Source organism: Staurois parvus, unplaced genomic scaffold (genome assembly GCF_062004578.1).
Source record: "Staurois parvus isolate SC_StPar_1 unplaced genomic scaffold, SC_StPar_1.0 ptg001067l, whole genome shotgun sequence".
NCBI classification, from domain to species: domain Eukaryota; kingdom Metazoa; phylum Chordata; class Amphibia; order Anura; family Ranidae; genus Staurois; species Staurois parvus.
Window position 1 is genome coordinate 142,091 of NW_028318863.1, and position 20,679 is coordinate 162,769.

The window sequence follows — 20,679 nt, forward strand, 5'->3', positions numbered from 1 at the left end:
TTGGCATCTAGGTGCCACCTCCAGCCTAGAAGCTGCTCTGTCCTTTCAGATGCTAATTGGTGAACATAAGTCTCTGACTGAATACTGAACACTTATCTTATTATATTGTAAAGCGCTGCGCAAACTGTTGGTGCTACATAAATCCTGTATGATAATATTAAAAATATCTGTAATAACATGAGATGAGATCTACAATTATATTTGTACAGATCACATCTCAGCTATCCGAATCCTACATTTATGTTACACCATGGAAAGGCATAGATATGAGAATATAATGTGATTTATGCATTTCAACGACAATACACTCTGTCGTCCTTGGGATGACCCTGAATTTGACTGGCTGTACAAAATTTGGCCTTACCGTAATCAAAAATTTGCAGATGTCTATACTCCCCTGCAAAAAACTAAAGTGAGTCTCTCATTCGTTTTTCTGGCCGCCTTGCATTCAAACAATTTCCATGCCTGATATGGGGTCAAGATGTATAAGACCTGTGAGAGGGCAACAGGCTATACATATAAGTTTCAGATTTACAAGGGAAAAGAGAGTCAAGTGGAGCCCCCCGGATGCTCAGACTACATGGGGAGCAGTGGCAAGATAGTTTGGGACTTGGTGTTATCCCTTTACGTGGATAATTTTTATTCAAGCTTGCTACTAAATAGACTTTTGTACAATCTTGGAATTGGCGCATGTGGCCCCATGTGACCTAATCGCCTGGGCTTCCCCCAATGGCTTGTAAATACCCATCTTAGAAAGGGGGGAAAAAGCCTGTTTGAGTAATGATGAATTGCTTGTAGTGAAGTGGAAGGACAACTGGGATGTTTTCGTCCTGTCTTCCATTCACTCAGACATGACTGTCCAAATTGCCATGGCAGCAGGTGTTCTTGAGAAGCCCTATATATCCACGACTATAACCTTAACATGGGAGGGGTAGACTTCAACGACCAGATGATGAAGCTGTACTTAGTTTTCCGAAAAGCCAGACGGTGGTACAAAAAAGTGTCTGTTTATTTTAATTGGCTCTATGTAACGCTTTTGTGTTTTACAAAGCAACTGAATGTAGTGGAACCTTCCTAAAATTCCAGGAAGAGATCATCATGGCCCTTTTGTATCCAGAAGGTGCTATGACCCAAACCCCCAGCCCAGATGCAGTTAGCCGGCTGCATGAGAGGCATTTTGCAATGCCATTCCTGGTACCCCAACCCAAAGGACACCCCAAAAAAGATGTGTCTGTAGCAGGCATGGAATTAGTTGCGACACCCGCTTTTTTGTCCCTCTTGTCTTGGCCAACCTGGTCTCTGCCTTAAGGACTGCTTCCGTCACTACCACACACTAGTGGAGTATTAGTTCAGGGCACACATTTTCACAGGGTCTCGAAAGATTTTAGGTAGTCAGGAAACTGGCTATCGCAGTTTGAGAGACCCTACAATCTGATTTAAAGTTAAAAAAAACATAAAAAATGAAAAGCAAAAATACAAAAACATTTTTTAAAGTTTAAAAACCAAAAATAGTTGTAGTTTTTTTTGTTGTTACTATTACGGTTTTACTATTAGTGTTTTATTGTTACTTTTTTTTATTGTTAACCATTGCTGTTTCCTTTGCAGGAATGCCATTCAGCTGCAGCACCGATCTGTTTATTCTGACAGCAACAGGGTCTTGCTCTCATAATATACATAAGTAAGTGTGTGCAGCACTCTTGAATGAGATTTTTCATCCGTAGTTTAAAAAGAGCATATATGCCAAAGCATGGGGGCCTGGGGTAGCCAGTGGGTGGATGGCCCCTATGCTTCCTTCTACCACATCGATCGATGTGAATAGAGGAACATTTCATGTGTGCCCCCCCCAGAAGTGGGTGGATGCAGGGCGGTATATTCTAATGGTGGGCATACCACAGACTTTCTGGCAGAGACTTCTTCTCTTTTTTTCATTGAGCCCACAGGCTGCATACAAAAATAAAGAACATAGCATAAATACTCAACAAGGACCAGCGATGTACTGGTACATCACTTTGTGTGGTTTTACCAGGATGATACCTGCAGCTGCAGTATTGTTTTTTTCAGCCAGCAATCGTCTTTCATGTAAAAGCAATCCTAGTGGCTAATTAGCTGCAGGATTGCTTTTACAAGCAGCGGGGGAAGATGCCCTTCCCCCCGTTGCCTTCCAAGGCCTTCTCGAGCAGTCCCGTGCCATTGGGGGAACCTGAGAATGCAGCCGGTTGTCTTGCCAGCTGACCATAGAGCTGATTGAAGACCAGAATGGCATCAATCATCTCCATAGTCTAAGAAATTGAAAGGTACGAGCATTTCATTACTTCAGTTTCGCAGGATAACATTTTTATTTTTCCCGTATGTGCTTGCTGTTTACAGCTGACAATCAATTAAATCATGTTATGGTCAGTGCTACCCAGATGTTCTTTTATATGGACATTCGTAATAAGCTCTGCATGGTTTGAGATTACCAGGTCCAGCAGAGCATCATTCCTAGTAGAGGCCTCTATGAACTGTACCATAAAATTGTCCTGTAGTAGATTTAAAAATTTTTGCCCTTTAACTGTTCCTGCAGTACCATTACTCCAGTCAATTTCCTGGTAGTTAAAATCCCCCATTATTATCCCCCATTATAATCACTGTCCCAGCCCTTGCAGCCCTTTCGATCTGTGCAAGGAGCTGAGTCTCCACCTCCTCATTAACACTTCAGCCTCATCACACTCTCCATCAGCTAGGTCCTCTTTCACACTCGCTCTGAGATCACTTCTCACATAGAGACAAACACCACCACCTTTCCTATTTACTCTGTCTCTCTGAAAGAGAACATAGCCAGGAATATTAATGGCCCAGTCATGCGAAGAATCATGCGAAGAATGAAGCCAAGATTCAGCAATACCAATTAAATCATAGCTCTCTTCATGCAACAAAGCTTCCAACTCACCTATTTCGCTTGGCAGACTTCTGGCATTGGTGAACAAACACTTTAATTGATTGACACCTTGTTCACACGTATTTTGCATATTTTTTAGCTTCATACAAATGGTACCAATTCCACTGGTTGTTTGGGAACCTTCTTATCATCTGCCATAGCCTTCCCCCCATCTTTCCCCATTCCACCCACCAATAAGTACTGACCCCCATAATTTTTGTTTTGAGTGACTTATACCTATATATTTTTTGGAGATTGGACTTTGTTTGGAATTTTACACTTTGTAATTATTTGAGTTTTAGTAATAGGGTTTATGGTGTGAAGTATAGTGTACATATTAGATTTTTGTGTGATGATTTGCACTTTCAAGGGAAAGTTTTTTCTAGTATGTGAAACGGTATTTTGGTTAGTTTAGTGGCAGGTGATACCGTATTTATATTCACATAAGAACTGACCCCTGTCTGATCTGTCTACCCTGTTAAAATCTAATTCTCCCTCCCCCCTCGATCCTAGTTTAAATACTCCTCTAGCCTTCCCATAAACCTCTCCCCCCAGCACAGCAGACCCCCTTCCATTTAGGTGCAGACCATCTCTAGCATAAACAGTAGGTTGCACCCCAATGAAAAGTCAGCCCAGTACTATAGAAACCCAAATTCTTCCCTCTTACACCAGGTCTTCAGCCATGCATTGAGTTCTCTAATCTCCCCTGTCTTTCCTGAGTTGCGCATGGCACAGGTAATATTTCAGAGAATATCACCTTGGAGGTCCTTCCCTTCAACTTGCAGCCTAATTCTTTAAATTGATTCTTAAGGAGCCTCCACCTTCCATGTATTCTGCCATTGGTTCCAACATGAACCAAGACAGCTGGGTCATGCCCAGCCCCTCCCAGTAATTTATCAACCCAGTCCACCACATGCTGAACCCTGGCACCAGGGAGACAGCAAACCATTCGGTTGAGGCGATCCTGGCGACAACTTATGCAGTCCTTCTGATCATAGAATCCCCTACTACCACCAGCTGTATAGGCCTTCCTGCACTACCCTCACCACCCCTCCCAGATGGTCTGCCCTCCCAGCTGTTAGGGATAGCAGTGACATCCAGGGCTGCCACCCCTGAGCTTGCCACTCCCACATCTTCACCCAACTTGGTAAATCTGTTTGGGTGCTCAAACCCAGGGCCAGCCTTCCTTTTCTGTGACCCCCTACCACTTCCTCTCGTTACAGTAACCCATCTTCCTACCTGATAATCCTGATTAGCCATCCACCCTCCACATCAATCCCATTAGCTACCTGCTCAGAGAGCAGAAGACCCCTTTCAAGGTTGATAGTTCTGCCCACTGTTGCAACTTTCTCCTCCAGACCTCTAACATGCGATTCCAGAAGGGCAAGCCGCTCACATCTGTCGCAGTGGTATCCATCCAGGAGCTGTTGCTCCATAGCTGCATACATGTGGCACAAAACCTTCTACTGCACTGCACAAAACCTTCAACCCTGCTAGCGCTCATATCCCAGATACAATATTAACAGGAAAGATCAGTTGTCACTTACAGGTTAGAAGACTCCTGTTATAATCTCCTGTTTTCCTCTCTGGTTTTTTAACTCCACTTATCAAAGGTCCACTTGGTCAAAGGTCCGGCAAGCAAAATACAGGCAAGCTCAAAAATGAGCAAGCTCAGAGTGAGCTCTACAGCAAGTTAAATAGGACCTGCATCACCTGTGACCAATTAACCCCTCCCCTTAATTAGCAGAGTGAAGGAAGACCAGAAAAGGACACACCATCTTTTTCCAGAGCAGCCTGTATTTCTTTTGAGGTTGCCTGTGGGTTTTTCTTTGAATCCTGGACAATTCTTCTGTCAGTTATGGCTGCAATCTTTCTTGGTCTACCTGACCTTGGCTTGGTATCAAGAGATCCCCGAACTTTCTACTTCTTAATAAGTTATTTAACAGCACTGATTGGCATATTCAAGGCTTTGGCCATTTTTTTAATGTCCTTTTCCATCTTTATAAAGTTCCATTACCTTGTTAGGCAGGACATTTGACAGTGTTTTTCTGATCCCCATGGCTCAGTATCTAGCCTAGTCAGTGCTTCCATGTAAGAGCTAACAATCTCATTTGCTATTTATACACTGACACTAATTGCAATTTAAAAAGCCACAGATGTGGGACATTAACCTCTATCTGGCATTTTAACCCGTGTGTGTCACCTTGTGTGTCTGTACAAAGGCCAAACATTCCAGGGTATGTAAACTTTTGATCATGGTCATTTGGGTGATTTCTGTTATCATTATCATTTAAAAAGGAGCCAGACAACTATTTGATAAGAAATGGCTTCACATGATCATCATCCTTCAATAAAAGAGCATTTTTTGGTATGATGAGTCATATTTTCAATATCAATGCCAAAATTTCACAATTTCTGCCAGGGCATTTTTTTATTTTCATCAATTTTATCCAGCTACAGTGACAATAAGGATGGGATTACCGGTTTCCATACCAATAAAATACATGTTTTAGTGACATTAAGCAGGTGTATGAATAATGTTTTCTTCAGAAAGTCATAAAGATGAGATATTTTGCAGCATCTAAGCTTAGGTCAATGTCCATGAGTTTAAGGATTAGTTCTCAAATTTGTCCCACAATAGGTCTGTAGCATTACCCTGTTGAGGGTTGCTGAGTAATTTTTTGGTTCCCCATCTTTCCTGAACCACTTTGTAAACCCAACCCCTGCTGACACCACCTTAGACCTTTGGCCAGAAAAACCCTCTGGCTGCAACCATAAAATAGACTCACACACAGTTTGGAGTGAACTGATATTTTGCTTTTATTGAGATCAGAATGCATGCACAGTAGAACAACAAGAAAGTATGTGCATGGAATAACAGCTAATACCCAAATCAATTCTAGATGCCCTGCAATTCAGAATTTAAATGGTAACCCCAGCCCTGAGATGTTTCTTCCCAAATGAGCAGAAAGGGAAAAATTAAATGGCAGGCTAATTCATGTTGGGCTCTCAGGTACTCGTGGCTGGGTTTAATTCTGAGAAAAGAAAGTGCTCTTTATTTCAATAGGTCAATGTCCCTTTGAACTACAGTGTCCAATCTTCTACGAACTCAATGGGGCCCTAGTTGGTGCACATGAGGATTTAAATCTTTCTTGATGAAAAGGTAGGATTTCCTTTAAGAGAGGGTGAGCACAAAGAAAAGGGAACTGCTCCTTTAAGTAATGCTAAATTTGGATGGTGTCTCCTTAATACACACAGAGTGAAATCTAAAATTATGCTGCAATTAGGGGAAGGGACAGAAACACACTTCTGTAAACTACAGTGATTAAGAAATTCCTTGACAAATGAAACAGACTGGAACTGAAGCACTAATACAACTTGACCCGCAGAGTGCAGATATTGCAGAAGGCTTTGGTGATTTGATGTGTTGAAAGTGTAATGATTAGTAGGCCGGAAGGCAGGATAGGTTGGACAATCTAGGCCTTAGCACATGTAACTTGTGAAACAAAGAATGTTAGGGCTCATGTAGATGGGGTATTTGAAAAACTCTTCTGAACAATAGAAATTGACTGCTGGAAAACGTAGGCTTAGCCGCGTTTATGCATGTTTGCGTTTAGAAGTGTTTTTAAAAGATAACCTCAGGAGAACCTCCCAAATCCCCAGAATGCACTGAAAAATAGTAAATTCACTAAAAAAGGCTACTAAAATACCGCATGAGTTATTTTATCAAGTCATGTGGTATTTTAGTAGTGAAAAGCATGCATTAATGTTTCAGCTGACAGCTGAATGTAAAAGAAAGAATTGCTGGCAATTAAAAAATAATAAAAAAAAAAGTGTGGGGTCTCCCCTCCCATCCATACCAAGCCCTTTGTGTCTGGTATGGATTTAGAGGGGATGCCCCACGCCAAAATTAAAAACAAAAATGGTGTGGGGTTCCCCCACAATCCATACCAGACCCTTATCTGAGCATGCAGCCCAGATTTTTGGATTGGAAGGGGGACCCCATGCTGTTTTTTAAAATTATTTTTTAAATGCTGGCAATTCTTTTACATTCAGCTGTCAGTGGGAATCCCGCTAACAGCTGAAACATGATGCATGCTTTTCACTACTAAAATTCTGCATGACTTGATAAAATAAAGCATGCGGTATTTTTGTAGCCTCGGATGCGGTATCCTACTGCATACTTGGATGGATACTGTAGGATCCCACTTAGTGAATTGTGCCCTGGATATGGACCTGTCAAAAAAGGCTTCTAAACGCAAATGCTTATAAACACGGTTAACCGCGTTTACAAGCGTTTGGCATTTGAAATGCCGGTAAAATCTACTCCTGAATACAATTTTGCTGTGTTCAAAAAAATGACTGTAAACTCAACTGCCTGTAAACAACTATGTGTACATGGACACATAGGAAAACATTAGGGAGAGTTCAGGGGCTGCTGAAAAAAATGCAGAAAAGCTCCTGAATGTCAGTTTATTAGCTGCAGTGTAAATGAGCCCTTAAACTGAGAAGAAAGTAACTGAACTTAGGAATCTCATTTGCAACTTGGATGATTTAGGTATGGAGCACTCTCACCTGATCCATGGCCTTGGTCAGGTAGCGCATAATCTCTCTGTAGATGGGGGCCCTTGTGTTCTCTTGATTCCTCTGTCCCAGATCACTCCAGATGACAGCACTCCGATTAGTCTGCTCCCACGAGCAGACTAATCTAAGTCAGTCCAGCTTGTCAGCGGTCAGCAATTCCTTCACTCTCTGTGACCTGAACCAGTTTGAACCTCTAGTGTCCAAGACAACTTTCCCCTCATACCTGCTCTCCAGCTCTCACCATTCACTTCCTATCCTCTGGTTCTGGGCTTCTGTATTTATCTCCCCCCTGTCCCCCGCCAATTAGCTAGCTCTTCTGGGTAATGTAGTTTGTTAGCTCATTATTAAACAAGGAAGTCCTGCTATCAGCCTACAAGTCCAACAAAGCTGTTCTTCTAGAGTCTATATAACTGAGCAGCAGAACACTGCCATCATGTGTCCATTTAACATCCTTCAGCCAGTATTTCTGCAGGGTGTTACATGACATGCCCAAAAAATGTACCCTCCTCTAGTGTACTAGTGTACATAGCAGATATGTGAAATGAACAGTGGGAAATAATGTGTTTAGTTTTCGAGGGACCAGACAACACCTGGTTAGTATTTTGTAGCTAGACTCTTGCAATTTATTAAACATGGAAGATATGTGGGCAAAATGAATTCTGTAGTTCTGTTGATTTTATTTACAGCCAGACCCAGTTTAAATAGGTAAGTGTGTAGCTATCTACTGGCTGGATAAGGAACATGTATTTCCAGGAAAGGGTGTTTGACTTTGTGTTTTTCAAGACTTAGGCAGTCAAATGGTAATTAGGAGGAGGTCAGGCATTTGTTTTCACAATGGTGGTCAGAAAAGGGCAATAGATATTAGATACTGAGGGGAAAGGTCAGGCTTACAATGGGGGGGGGGTATGAATTCCTGCTTGAGAGAGACCCATTTGTATAAAGATGCATTCTTCCACCAATCGAAGACCTTAGCTATGTAAAAGGCTTTTAGTAGAGCACTGTCGGACTGAGTTATTAAATTGATGTGATTTGGAATCCCATTGGAATTTAAGAAATTCCCTTCATATTGCCAAAAGGAATAATTCTGGGATTTGTAGGGGGATGGTTTGTACTAAATAAAAAATCGAGGGAGCATACTCATATTCATAAAAAAAAAATACTAAATGTGGATATCTACAGTATTTTCTAAATCACTATCCAACAGCTTTATGACCATTCTCACCTCTGTTACTCTTACTCCCCCCCCCCAATGGGGACCAGTTTACTTACCATCGCTGTACCTGTGTGTATGTGTGTTTGTTTTTGTTCTCAGATATTGTCAAGAAGGATCAATATCTGAGAACATCTAAGGATATTATCAAGGATGTATCAAGTTATTTTTAATGAAAATTCACTAATATGGCTACAGTCAGCTCAAATTTGTGTTGGGAAGCCTTTATCCTAACAAGTAATAGAGAGGAGAATTGTTGCCTTAGGGTGCATTCACACCTGCAAATGCATTTTTTGTGTAGTGAAGCAAGGATACAGAAAATGACCCAGTAGCTTTGCCTTTGAAAATACAGTAAGTTGAAAGGTTTACATGTACAGTCATGGCCGAAATTGTTGGCACCCTTGATATTTCTCCAGGAAATCATGTATTTCTCACGAAACGTATTGCATTAACACATGTTTTGCTATACACATGTTTATTCCCTTTGTGTGTATTGGGACAAAACAAAAAAAGGGAGGAAAGAAAGCAAATTCGACATAATGTCACACAAACCTCCAAAAATGGGCTGGACAAAAGTATTGGCACCCTTTCACAACTGCGGATAAATAAGAATGTTACAAGCATGTGATGCTCCTGTAAACTCACCTGGGGCAAGTAACAGGTGTGGGCAATATAGAAATCACACCTGAAAGCAGATAAAAAGGAGAGACGTTCACTTAACCTTTGCATTGTGTGTCTGTCTGTGCCACACTAAGCATGGACAACAGAAAGAGGAGACGAGAACTGTCTGAGGACCTGAGAACCAAAATTGTGGCAAAATATCAACAATCTCAAGGTTACAAGTCCATCTCCAGAGAACTAGATTTGCCTTTGTCCACAGTGCGCAACATTATCAAGAAGTTTGCAACCCATGGCACTGTAGCTAATCTCCCTGGTCGTGGACGGATGAGGAAAATTGATGAAAGATTGCAACGCAGAATAGTCCGGATGGTGGATAAGCAGCCCCAAACATGTTCCAAAGACATTCAAGCTGTCCTGCAGGCTCAGGGAGCATCAGTGTCAGCGCGAACTATCCGTCGACATTTAAATGAAATGAAACGCTATGGCAGGAGACCCAGGAGGACCCCACTGCTGACACAGAGACATAAAAAAGCAAGACTACAGTTTGCCAAAATGTACTTGAGTAAGCCAAAAGCCTTCTGGGAAAACGTCTTGTGGACAGATGAGACCAAGATAGAGCTTTTCGGTAAAGCACATCATTCTACTGTTTACCGAAAACGGAATGAGGCCTACAAAGAACAAAACACAGTACCTACGGTAAAATATGGTGGAGGTTCAATGATGTTTTGGGGTTGTTTTGCTGCCTCTGGCACTGGGTGCCTTGACTGTGTGCAAGGCATCATGAAATCTGAGGATTACCAAAGGATTTTGGGTCGCACTGTAGGGCCCAGTGTCAGAAAGCTGGGTTTGCGTCCAAGATCCTGGGTCTTCCAGCAGGACAATGACCCCAAACATACGTCAAAAAGCACTCAGAAATGGATGGCAAAGAAGCGCTGGAGAGTTCTGAAGTGGCCAGCAATGAGCCCAGATCTAAATCCCATTGAACACCTGTGGAGAGATCTTAAAATTGCTGTTGGGAAAAGGTGTCCTTCCAATAAGAGAGACCTGGAGCTGTTTGCAAAGGAAGAGTGGTCCAAAATTCCGGGTGAGAGGTGTCAGAAGCTTATTGATGGTTATAGGAAGCGACTGATTTCAGTTATGTTTTCCAAAGGGTGTGCAACCAAATATTAAGTTAAGGGTGCCAATACTTTTGTCCAGCCCATTTTTGGGGTTTTGTGTGACATTATGTCATATTTGCTTTTCTGCCTCTGTTTTATATTTGTTCCAATACATACAAAGGGAATAAACATGTGTATAGCAAAACATGTGTTAATGCAATACCTTTTTTGTGTGAAATACTTGATTTTCAGGAAAAATATCAAGGGTGCCAACAATTTCGGCCATGACTGTATAAACATAAGAACACTTAATGTCCCACAGAAACAAAAATCAAACTAAAATGGTATGTAAATGAAATGCTTATGAACATGATGTTACTTTTTCCATTATATAATTGATTTTGGCAAAAGCTGTGGAGTTGCGTAGATTCTACAAAATCACAAAAAACTGAAAAAATCCTTATCATAATGCTTGTCAAGTGTGTAATCATAGGAATTATTTCTTCTTCATAATGCTTTAAAACCAAATGCAATCCTGTGTTGTCATCTATAGATGCCATATGATTACAGGAAAGAAGTCCAAACATATAAGTAACTGTCTTTGTTTCCCACACAGGAGAAACTGAAAATGCTCCAGTAAGCAGCCTGCCAGCGCAAATATATCAGGTAATACTGAAATAAAAAGCTACAAAATTATAATGCATGTTACTAAAAACCTTGGCTTTTAACCTAAATGGTGAAACAGTTTAAAAGAGTATGGACTTTAAAAAAAAAATGTATACTTACCTAGGTGGATGCAGCATTGATCCGATGCTGCATCTGTCCCCTGCTAGCTCTGCAGTGAGAACTGAATGATCAAACACTGCTGATTGCTCAGTTCTCCATTTCCACTCTGAGCAGAGAGCCATGACTGTCAGTCTCCGGCTCTCTGCTCTGCCCCCCCAAGCGCTCACTGGAGTGCTGAGCTGTAGAGGGAGCGAAAGGGGCTGGTTCAGACAGATAGCTGAGAGGCTGAGCCAGGTGCCGCTCCAGGTTTCTGGATGGATCCTGACCATATGATAGGGATCTTTTCAGAGCCTAAACTGGCTAAGTGATGTCAGCCAACAGCGGACTTTAGACCACTGTCTCCTAAAAACAAGTCACAGGAGTGCAGAATGAACTGCACTCCTGTGACCTACAGGAGAAGTATAGCCAAAATAGCTTTATTTTGTGCTGTGTTTACCCTTGTGTCTTTGTCTCATTGTTAATTGAGTTCATTGAGTCAGCTATTGTTTCTGTATGTTGGTTAGTCCTCCTGGAAGTTCCTACATGATGGGATTAGTCTTGTGTCAACTTGGCCTCGTTACCTAATCAGTGGGGGTGTTTATCCCAATGTGTAATGTTTGTTTTTATTGTTTTATGTGAGGACTGCCCCTATTTCTGAAGTGTATAAAAACCTGTAATTCTGTTCAATAAAGAGTTCCAGTTTTGCACCTAAGCTGTCTAACACATGAATATGCTTTGATCTAAATCAAACCATTCCATTGTAACTCTGGCTGTATGTTTAGGGTTGTTGTCCTGTTGGAAGGTGAACCTCAGCCCCAGTTTCAAGTCTTTTGTAGACTCTAACAGGTTTTCTTCTAAGATTGTCCTGTATATGGCTCCATCCATCTTCCCATCAACTCTGACCAGCTTCTCTGTCCCTGCTGAAGAAAAGCATCCACACAACATGATGCTGCCACCACCATGTTTCACAGTGGGGATGGTGTGTTTAGGGTTATGTGCAGTGTTAGTTTTCCGCCACCCATAGCATTTTGCTTTTAGGCCTGAAAGTTCAATTTTGGTCTCATCTGACATGAGCACCTTCTTCAACATGTTTACTGTGTCCCCCACATGGCTTCTCGCAAACTGAAAATGGGACTTGTTATGGCTTTCTTTCAACAATGGCTTTCTTCTTGCCACTCTTCCATAAAGGCCTGATTTGTGGAGTTCATGACTAATAGTTGTCCTGTGCACACATTCTCCCACCTGAGCTATGGATCTCTGCAGCTCCTCCAGAGTTACAATGATCCTCTTGGCTGCTTCTTTGATTAATGCTGTCCTTACCCGGCCTGTCTGTTTAGGTGGATGGCTATGTCTTGGTAGGTTTGCAATTGTACCTTACTCTATCCATTTCCAGATGATGGATTGAACATTGCTCCGTGAGATGTTCAAAGCTTGGGATATTTGTTTTATAACCTAACCCTGCTTTAAACTTCTCCACAACTTTATCTCTGACCTGTCTGGTGTGTTCTTTGGCTTTCATGATGCTGTTTGTTCACTAATGTTCTCAAACAAACATCTTAGGTCTTCACAGAACAGCTGTATTTATACTGAGATTAAATTACACACAGGTGGACTCTATTTACTAATTAGGTGACTTCTGAAGGCAATTGGTTTCACAAGGTTTTTGTTAGGGATCCGGGTATGACCAGAAATGTGTGGACTGACATAGCGAAGTAGCAGGCTTCAGGAACACAGGCGTAGTCAGGGCTGGAGAGGTGGAATGGTCAGGCGGGCCGTAAGGTACTGTCAGGCACCGCCCGGCGGGATCTCTAGTGACCCACAGACCAGGATTCCCCAGGGCGCGGAGTCTAAGCCCCAGTCTGCCTTTTCACCAGAGCCCCTGATGGTGGGGATGGACTTGGCGCAGGACTGAGACCAGGTCGCGGCCCCTGAGTGCACCCAACTGTGGTAGAGGGGTCCGCCGAGGGTATGTACCGGGAGAAAGCCTGATGTGAAGGGGCTGGCAGGTTTGGACAGTAGTGACTGGATCCGTGCGGGATGGATGGATCGTCTGGGTAGCGTCAGGCGTAGTCAGGCAGGCCAGGTCAGCAACGTGCGGGCAATGAGGTACCGGAGGAGCAGGCAGAGAATAGTCAGGGTCACAAGCCGGGTTCAGTAACTCACGGGCAGCACGGTACAGAGGATCAGGCAGAAGGATGGTCAGGCAAGCTAGGGGTTCAACAGAAGATGGTCAGCAGAGGTCAGGATCAAAGCAGGGTCAGCAACTAGGCAGGAACAAAGGATACCAGGTACAGGGGCTCATGGGAAACGTACACCAAGGCCCTGATCACAGGCCTGGTCATTCCTTAAATACACCTCCTGCAATCAGCCCCAGGTGTTGGCTGACTGCAGGAGTGAGCTTCTGGCTGCTGAGAGCACCCGCTGGTCAGCCCTGGTACTGCAGCCCACACGGCAGGTGAGTCCCACCACCAGTGTTGAGTCCATTCCTGACAGTTTTAGTTAGAGGTGTCAGAGTAAAGAGGGCTGAGTACAACTGCACAGCACATTTTTCAGATATTTATTTGTAAAAAATGTTGAAAACCATTTATAATTTTCCTTCCACTTCACAATTATGTACCACTTTGTGTTGGTCTATCACGTAAAATCCTACGTTTTGATTGTAACATAACAAAATGTGGAAAATTTCAGTATGAATACTTTTTAAAGGTACTGTATGTAAATTCAGCACATGTGCAGAATAATCTCTGTCTAGTCACTTCTGAATTTTGATCCATCTATGGCCAGCATTGATATCTGAAGTTAAGTGGTTGTCTGAAGGTCAGATTTGGGGGCAATTAAAGATTTATATCAATGATACATCCTGTAATAGTTTGTTTGCCTTGGGTTGATGCTTGTTATCTTGCAGCTACTTTTTTGTTTTAGTATTTTAGGGGGTTTTATCTTTTGGTTTTCAGTGCTTCATCAATGTTTCCAGCACATGACCTTATTTTGAAAGCATTCTGTCATCATTTTGGAGTATTATATACAGTTTTTCCAGGTCAGAACATAAACTGTGGCAAATGGCAGCCTCACTGTGGATGATGTCTATTTTGGATGATGTGGTTGAAAGCTGGAGCAGTGGAGATAGTTGCCCCTGCTACAGGTTTCCTGTATATAAAGATGTGCAGTTTACTGATTGATGGAAATTATGGTATATACAACATTCACAGAGTTTGGTAGTAGCTTCTGCATTTCACAACCCACTGCTTGCTAATGTTTATTAATCTGTGTGTGTTTTATCTAATCCTTGGCTCTCACTGTTTTTTTTTTTTATAATTGCATTTCATTAGTCAAAACTAAAAATACCTGGATAGCACATGTAAAGGTTCGGATCTCTGGAACATAAAGTGATGAGATATTCCAAATCTAACAGTTGTCACCACAGCAGAAAATGAGGGGAAATGTTTCAATAAGAACTGTTCTGGTTATCTTTGTGTTATAGAGGAATTCCCCATGGAATTTATTGCAGTTATATTTAAAAATTGACTATTTGAATAAAGGGCGTGCAGTACAAATAAACCAATGTATCACACAGTATTGAACTTTTTTATTAACACAACTAAAATTTAACTCTGCATAGCTTTTTTTATATAGCCTGTTTATTAGTTTTAGCCCTGGTCCATGCTGGGTGCAGCTTTGAAGTTGTGATTTCAAAGTCGCCTATCAGTGCGACTTGCCGACATCTATGCAACTTCATACACAGATGTCAATGCAAGTCACACATGAGATCACACAAAAGTAATGCCAGGAACTTTTTAAAAGTTGCACCAATTTGAATGATTCCATAGCAACAAATAGGGTGTGACTTGTCATGCAACTTTGATCTATCAAATCGCATGACAAGTCGCACCCGGTGTGAACTGGGGCTTAAACAATTACTGAAAGATAAACAACAAGAGAAAACTGTGACAACATACCCAGTTGCCGACCAGCCACAGTACATATACTGTGGCAGGGCGGCACCACTGCGCAAAATCACGTGTATATACGTGATTTAGCATTTTGGATAGGGGGCGCGCAAGGCGCGGGAACGCCCTACCCGCACCACCGATCACGGCCGTGGGTGTCAATCAGCAGGTCCCGGTCGGACGAAAAGTCCAAAATATTGTTTGTTTTTTTTCTTAAAATTGTCAGTCTTTTTTTTTATAGCAAGAAAAATAAAAAACGCACAGGCGATCAAATACCACCAAAAGAAAGCTCAATTCATGGGGAAAAAAGGACATAAATTTAATTTTGGTGCAGCGACACATGACTGCACAAGTGTCAGTTAAAATAACCCAGCGCCGTAACACAAACCACTTCTGTAACCGCTTCCTGACCACCCTATAGCAGAAATACTGCTACAGGGCGACACGGGTGCACAAAATCACATATACGTGATTCGTGCTTCAGTGGTTTTTATGCCCCTCCCAGATAGTGTCAGATTGCCTGTCAGTACACCAGTAATCACATTTAACCCCTTGATTGCCAGGAACATGCTCATGTGGGCAGCACAGTGGCTAAATGGTTAGCACTTCCGCCTGGCAGTACTAGGGTCGTCGGTTCAAATCCCAACGACGGCACCACCTGCCTGGAGTTTGCATGTTCTCCCTGTGCCTGCATGGGTTTCCTCCAGGTACTCCGGTTTCCTTCCACACTCCAAAGACATGCTGGTAGGTTAATTGGCTCCTGTCTAAATTGGCCCTAGTATGTGTATGTGTGAATGTACATTAGGGACTTTAGATTGTAAGCCCCTTGAGGGTTAGGGACTGATGTGAATGTACGATATATATGTAAAGCGCTGCGTAAATTGACGGCGCTATATAAGTACCTGAAATAAATAATACACAATAAACCTCCACTGCTAGTATAGTGTCTGAACGGATCAATATCTTTGATCAGATCAGCACTATACCAGTGTTCACATTAGTATAGTGTCCCCAAAAACACAGCATTAGTGGGATCAGCCCCGGCACCTGCGTTTAGCCCCTACGCTTGTCCCCCCTCTTCTCCCCCAGCAAGTGCAGTGTCAGTAGGTCAGTGTCACTTGATACATTGCACACAAAACTGCAGTGTTGGCAGAATCAGGCCTGATCTCTGTTAACACTTGCCAGTAAATTTTGATGCCTCTCAAATGCAGCAGAGTGCCAGTACTAGTGCCGCACTACCTTTTGGTGAACTGGCAAGCACCAGTGGCTTAGTACATCCTGGTCTTTCACATACCAGCACTGCAGTATCATTTGGTGATGTGGTGAGTCCCATAAGTGCAGTACAAGCTGGTGCGGTGGCGAGCACAAGTATTGTCTCGCAACCACTAAGAATTCGCACAAAGGCCTGTAGGGCCCCTAGAATCCTTCCAGATGTGCTTGCAAATCCCGATTGGCAGCCCACAAATTCTGCAGCACCTGTACTTCCCCCATCCACTGCCCAAACTAAAATTCAGGTGGAAACAGCAAATTTAAATACTCCCCTTGATTTTTGGAGCTGTTTTTCACGGAATATCTGTATGCATTGTTTGTAGATCAAAGCATTTTAGATGCACAACAATTTATCGCCGCCAACCCAAATTCTAACCTTGCCAGACCATTCACATGGAAACCCATTATGGTTTTCGAATTTACATTTTTTGGGCCTAACCCTTAACATGGGCATTATTAAAAAAAAATGAAATGCTGTTGTATTGGTCCACAGACCTGATTCATCATATGCCCGTGTTCTCTGCTGCCATGGCCAGGCATAGATATGAGAGTATAATGTGTTTTATGCATTTCAACGACCATACACTCTGTCATCCTCGAGGTGACCCTGAATTTGACCGACTCCACAAAATTCAGCCCCTCGTAAATCACCTTAACCAAAAATTTGCAGATGTCTATACTCCCCAGCAAAAAATCTGTGTTGATGAGTCCCTCATTAATTTTTCTGGCCGCCTTGCATTCAAACAATTTCTCCCCAGCAAGCATGACAGATGTGGGGTCAAGATGTATAAGAACGGTGAGAGGGCAACATAAGTTTCGGATTTACGAGGAAAAAGATAGTCACGTGGAGCCCCTGGATGCCCAGACTATATGGGCAGTAGTGGCAAGATAGTTTGGGTCTTGGTGTCATCCTTTTTCCATATGGGGTACCACTTATACGTGGACAATTTTTGTTCAAGTGTGCCACTATTTAGACATTTGTATAATCTTGGAATTGGCACCGTGCAACCTAATGTGTGCCCACCATTAGATGTGGGTGGATGCAGGGCGGTATATTCTAATGGTGGGCATACCACACACTTTTTCTGGCACAGATTTCTTCTCTTTTTTTCATTCAGTCCACAGGCTGCATACAAAAAAAAGAACATTGCATATATACCCAACAAGGATCAGCAGCGTACTGGTACATCCCTGGACTTTGGTTATACGAGGATGATGCCTACAGTTGCAGGCATCATCCTGGTATCTTTTACTTCAGCCGGTGATCGGCTTTCATGTAAAAGCAATTCTAGTGGATAATTAGCTGCAGGATTGCTTATACAAGCAGCGGGAGATGATTCCCCCGTTGCCTTCCACGGCCATCTCGGGCAGACCAGTGCCATCGGGGGAACCTGAACATGCAGCCAGTGTTTCTGCCAGCTGACCATAGAGCTGATTAGAGACCAGAATGATGCCATCATCTCTATAGTCTAAGAAATCAAAAGCTACGACCATTTCATCACTTCAGGTTTGCAGGATGTAAACAGCACCATTTGTAAATTGGGAAAGCATCTGATCACACCGATCTTGGTTTGATTAGATAATGTAAGGGCAGAGGAGATATCTAGAGTCTGTTGGACCCCAGATTTCTCAAAAAAGAATATATGACAATGCCCATTGCAGTTATAGGGGATATTTGCATTCCCTGTGATAGCATTAAAAGTGATCCAAAAAAAAATGAAAGGGACAGTGTAAAAATAATTTAAAAAATCAAAATAACTTAAAAAAAAAAAAAAAAAAATAAGCATGTGAGGTATCTCCATGAACGTCAGATCAAGGGCAGTAATTTTAACACTAGACCTTCTCTGTAAATCTAAAATGGTAGCTTGAAAAGGCTTTTAAAACATTGCCTATGGATATTAAAAACGTATGCAGTTTGTCGCCATTGCATGGGGCATGCACAGTTTTAAATCATGTCATGTTTGGATCTATTTACTCAGCATGCCATCATCTTTTATATTTTACCAAATAATTGGCCAATATATAGTGTTTTTGTGCATTGAAAGTAAAAATCTTGCTGCACAAGTACTATGTGACATAAAAAATTGTAGCACCCACCATTTTATTCACTAGGGTGTCTGCTTTAAAAAAAAATATTTAATGTTTGGGGTTTTAAATTCATTTCCTAGCAAAAAATACAGATTTTTTTAATGTGAATAAAAAAGTGTCAGAAAAGGATTGATCTTCAGGTGGTTAGCAGAGTGAGTGATGTTTGGCATAAACTTCTAATGCTGGGCATAAAATTTGTACTATCCTGGTATTTTAGCACCTCAAGAAATGTGATGGGCAGTCAGAAAGTAAAAGCTGTGTAAATTCCATTATCTATACCATAGTTTGTAGATGCTATAACTTTCACACAAAGCAATCAATATACACTTATTGGGATTTTTTTTACCAAAAACATGTAGCAGAATACATTTTGGCCTAAATTTATGATGACATTTTAGTTTTTTGGATATTTTTTATGACCAAAGTGAGAAAATATTGTTTTTTTCAAAAAAATGTTTCTTTCTTCAAAACGTTTTTGGTTATAGCGCCAAACATGAAGGTAAAAAAACCTTTTGTGTGTAGCTCTCCCCTACTGCAGTCCCCTCTACTACTTACCTGAGCCCGATCTCAATCCAGCTCTGTGCGCGAGAGCCTTGGCTCTCCCGTGTTTCTCTCTCCTCATTGGCTGAGACACAGCAGTGGGAGCCATTGACTCCAGCTGCTGTCAATCACAGCCACTGCATGGGGAGTGGGGGATGGGGCTGAGCCGAACTCCGAGTGTCTCCTGGACTTACAAAGCCAGCTCAGGAGCAGGCATGCATGAATGCACTGTCCCCAGAGCAAGCAGTGGAGCACCCTAGAAGAGGTGGATCATGGCTACTCTGTGCAAAACCATTGCACAGAACAGGTAAATATGACATGTTTGCTATTTTAATAAAAAAAAAAAATGAAGCTTTACAACCACTTTAACAACAACAGCAAAACAGAAACTGCTTGCCTGAAGAACCTGACATCTGAAGCTGATTAGATAGGAATATGCTCCTAGTAAAACTTAAAAAAAAACAGAAGACCAAGAAGTAGGGCATTTTCCCTTCAATTCCTGGTGATAGTGGGATACATTTTGGTCACACAGACATCTGGCCCTGTTGGTTAACATTCAGCACATGATCAGCCATATGTTTAGTGGTGGGACTATACAGTATGTGGTGGCAATCTTGAGGGAGAAGGCTAGCTCTTACATAGTTGGGAAAAACCTCCATGCTGCTGGACCTCAATTTTGATGTCTGATGGGAAAGAAGAGGAAATTATTTAATTTTTAGGTGGCGAAGCTACACTATATTGCCAAAAGTATTGGGATGCCTGCCTTTACACGCACATGAACTTTAATGGCATCCCAGTCTTCGTCCGTAGGGTTCAATGTTGAGTTGGCCCAACCCTTTGCTTCTATAACAGCTTCAACTCTTCTGGGAAGGCTGTCCACAAGGTTTAGGAGTGTATCTATGTTTGACCATTCTTCGAGAAGCACATTTGTGAGATCAGGCCACTGATGTTGGACGAGAAGGCCTGACTCGCAGTCTCCGCTCTAATTAATCCCAAAGGTGTTCTATCAGGTTGAGGTCAAGACTCTGTGCAGGCCAGTCAAGTTCCTCCACCCCAAACTCATTCATTGATGTCTTTAGGGACCTTGCTTTGTGCACTGGTGCGTAGCCATGTTGGAACAGGAAGAAGCAATCCCTAAACCGTTCCCACAAAGTTGGGAGCATGAAATTGTCCAAAATATCGTGGTATGCTGATGCCTTAAGAATTCCCTTCACTGGAACTAAGAGGCCAAGCCCAACCCCTAAAAAAACAACCCCACACCATAACCCCCCCTCCACCAAACTTTACACCTGGCACACTGCAGTCAAGCAAGTACCATACTCCTGGCAATCGCCAAACCCAGACACGTCCATCGGATAGCCAGACAGCGTGATTCGGCACTCCAGAGAACATGTCTCTACTGCTCTAGAGTCCAGTGGGAGTGTGCTTTACACCACTGCAGTTGATGCTTTGCATTGCACTTGGTGATGTAAGGCTTGTATGCAGCTGTTCGGCCATGGAAACCTATTCCATGAAGCGCTCTACGCACTGTTATGCTAATCTGAAGGCCAAATGAAGTTTGGAGGTCTTTAGCTATTGACTCTGCAGACAGTTGAAGGCTTCTGCGCATTAGGCACTGACCACGCTCTGTCATTTTACGTG

General features: G+C 42.4%; 1 protein-coding gene across 1 annotated transcript in view; it reads left to right on the forward strand.

The window, feature by feature from the left end:
- LOC149440590 (rho guanine nucleotide exchange factor 33-like) overlaps positions 1–20,679 on the forward strand; it is a gene marked incomplete at its 3' end in the record, with an annotated part of 159,047 nt that overhangs the window by 60,767 nt on the left and 77,601 nt on the right. Inside the window, exon 2 of the mRNA XM_089658429.1 lies at positions 11,046–11,095. Coding sequence (XP_089514555.1) covers positions 11,046–11,095 — 50 coding nt within the window. The remainder of the gene's footprint in view (positions 1–11,045; positions 11,096–20,679) is intronic.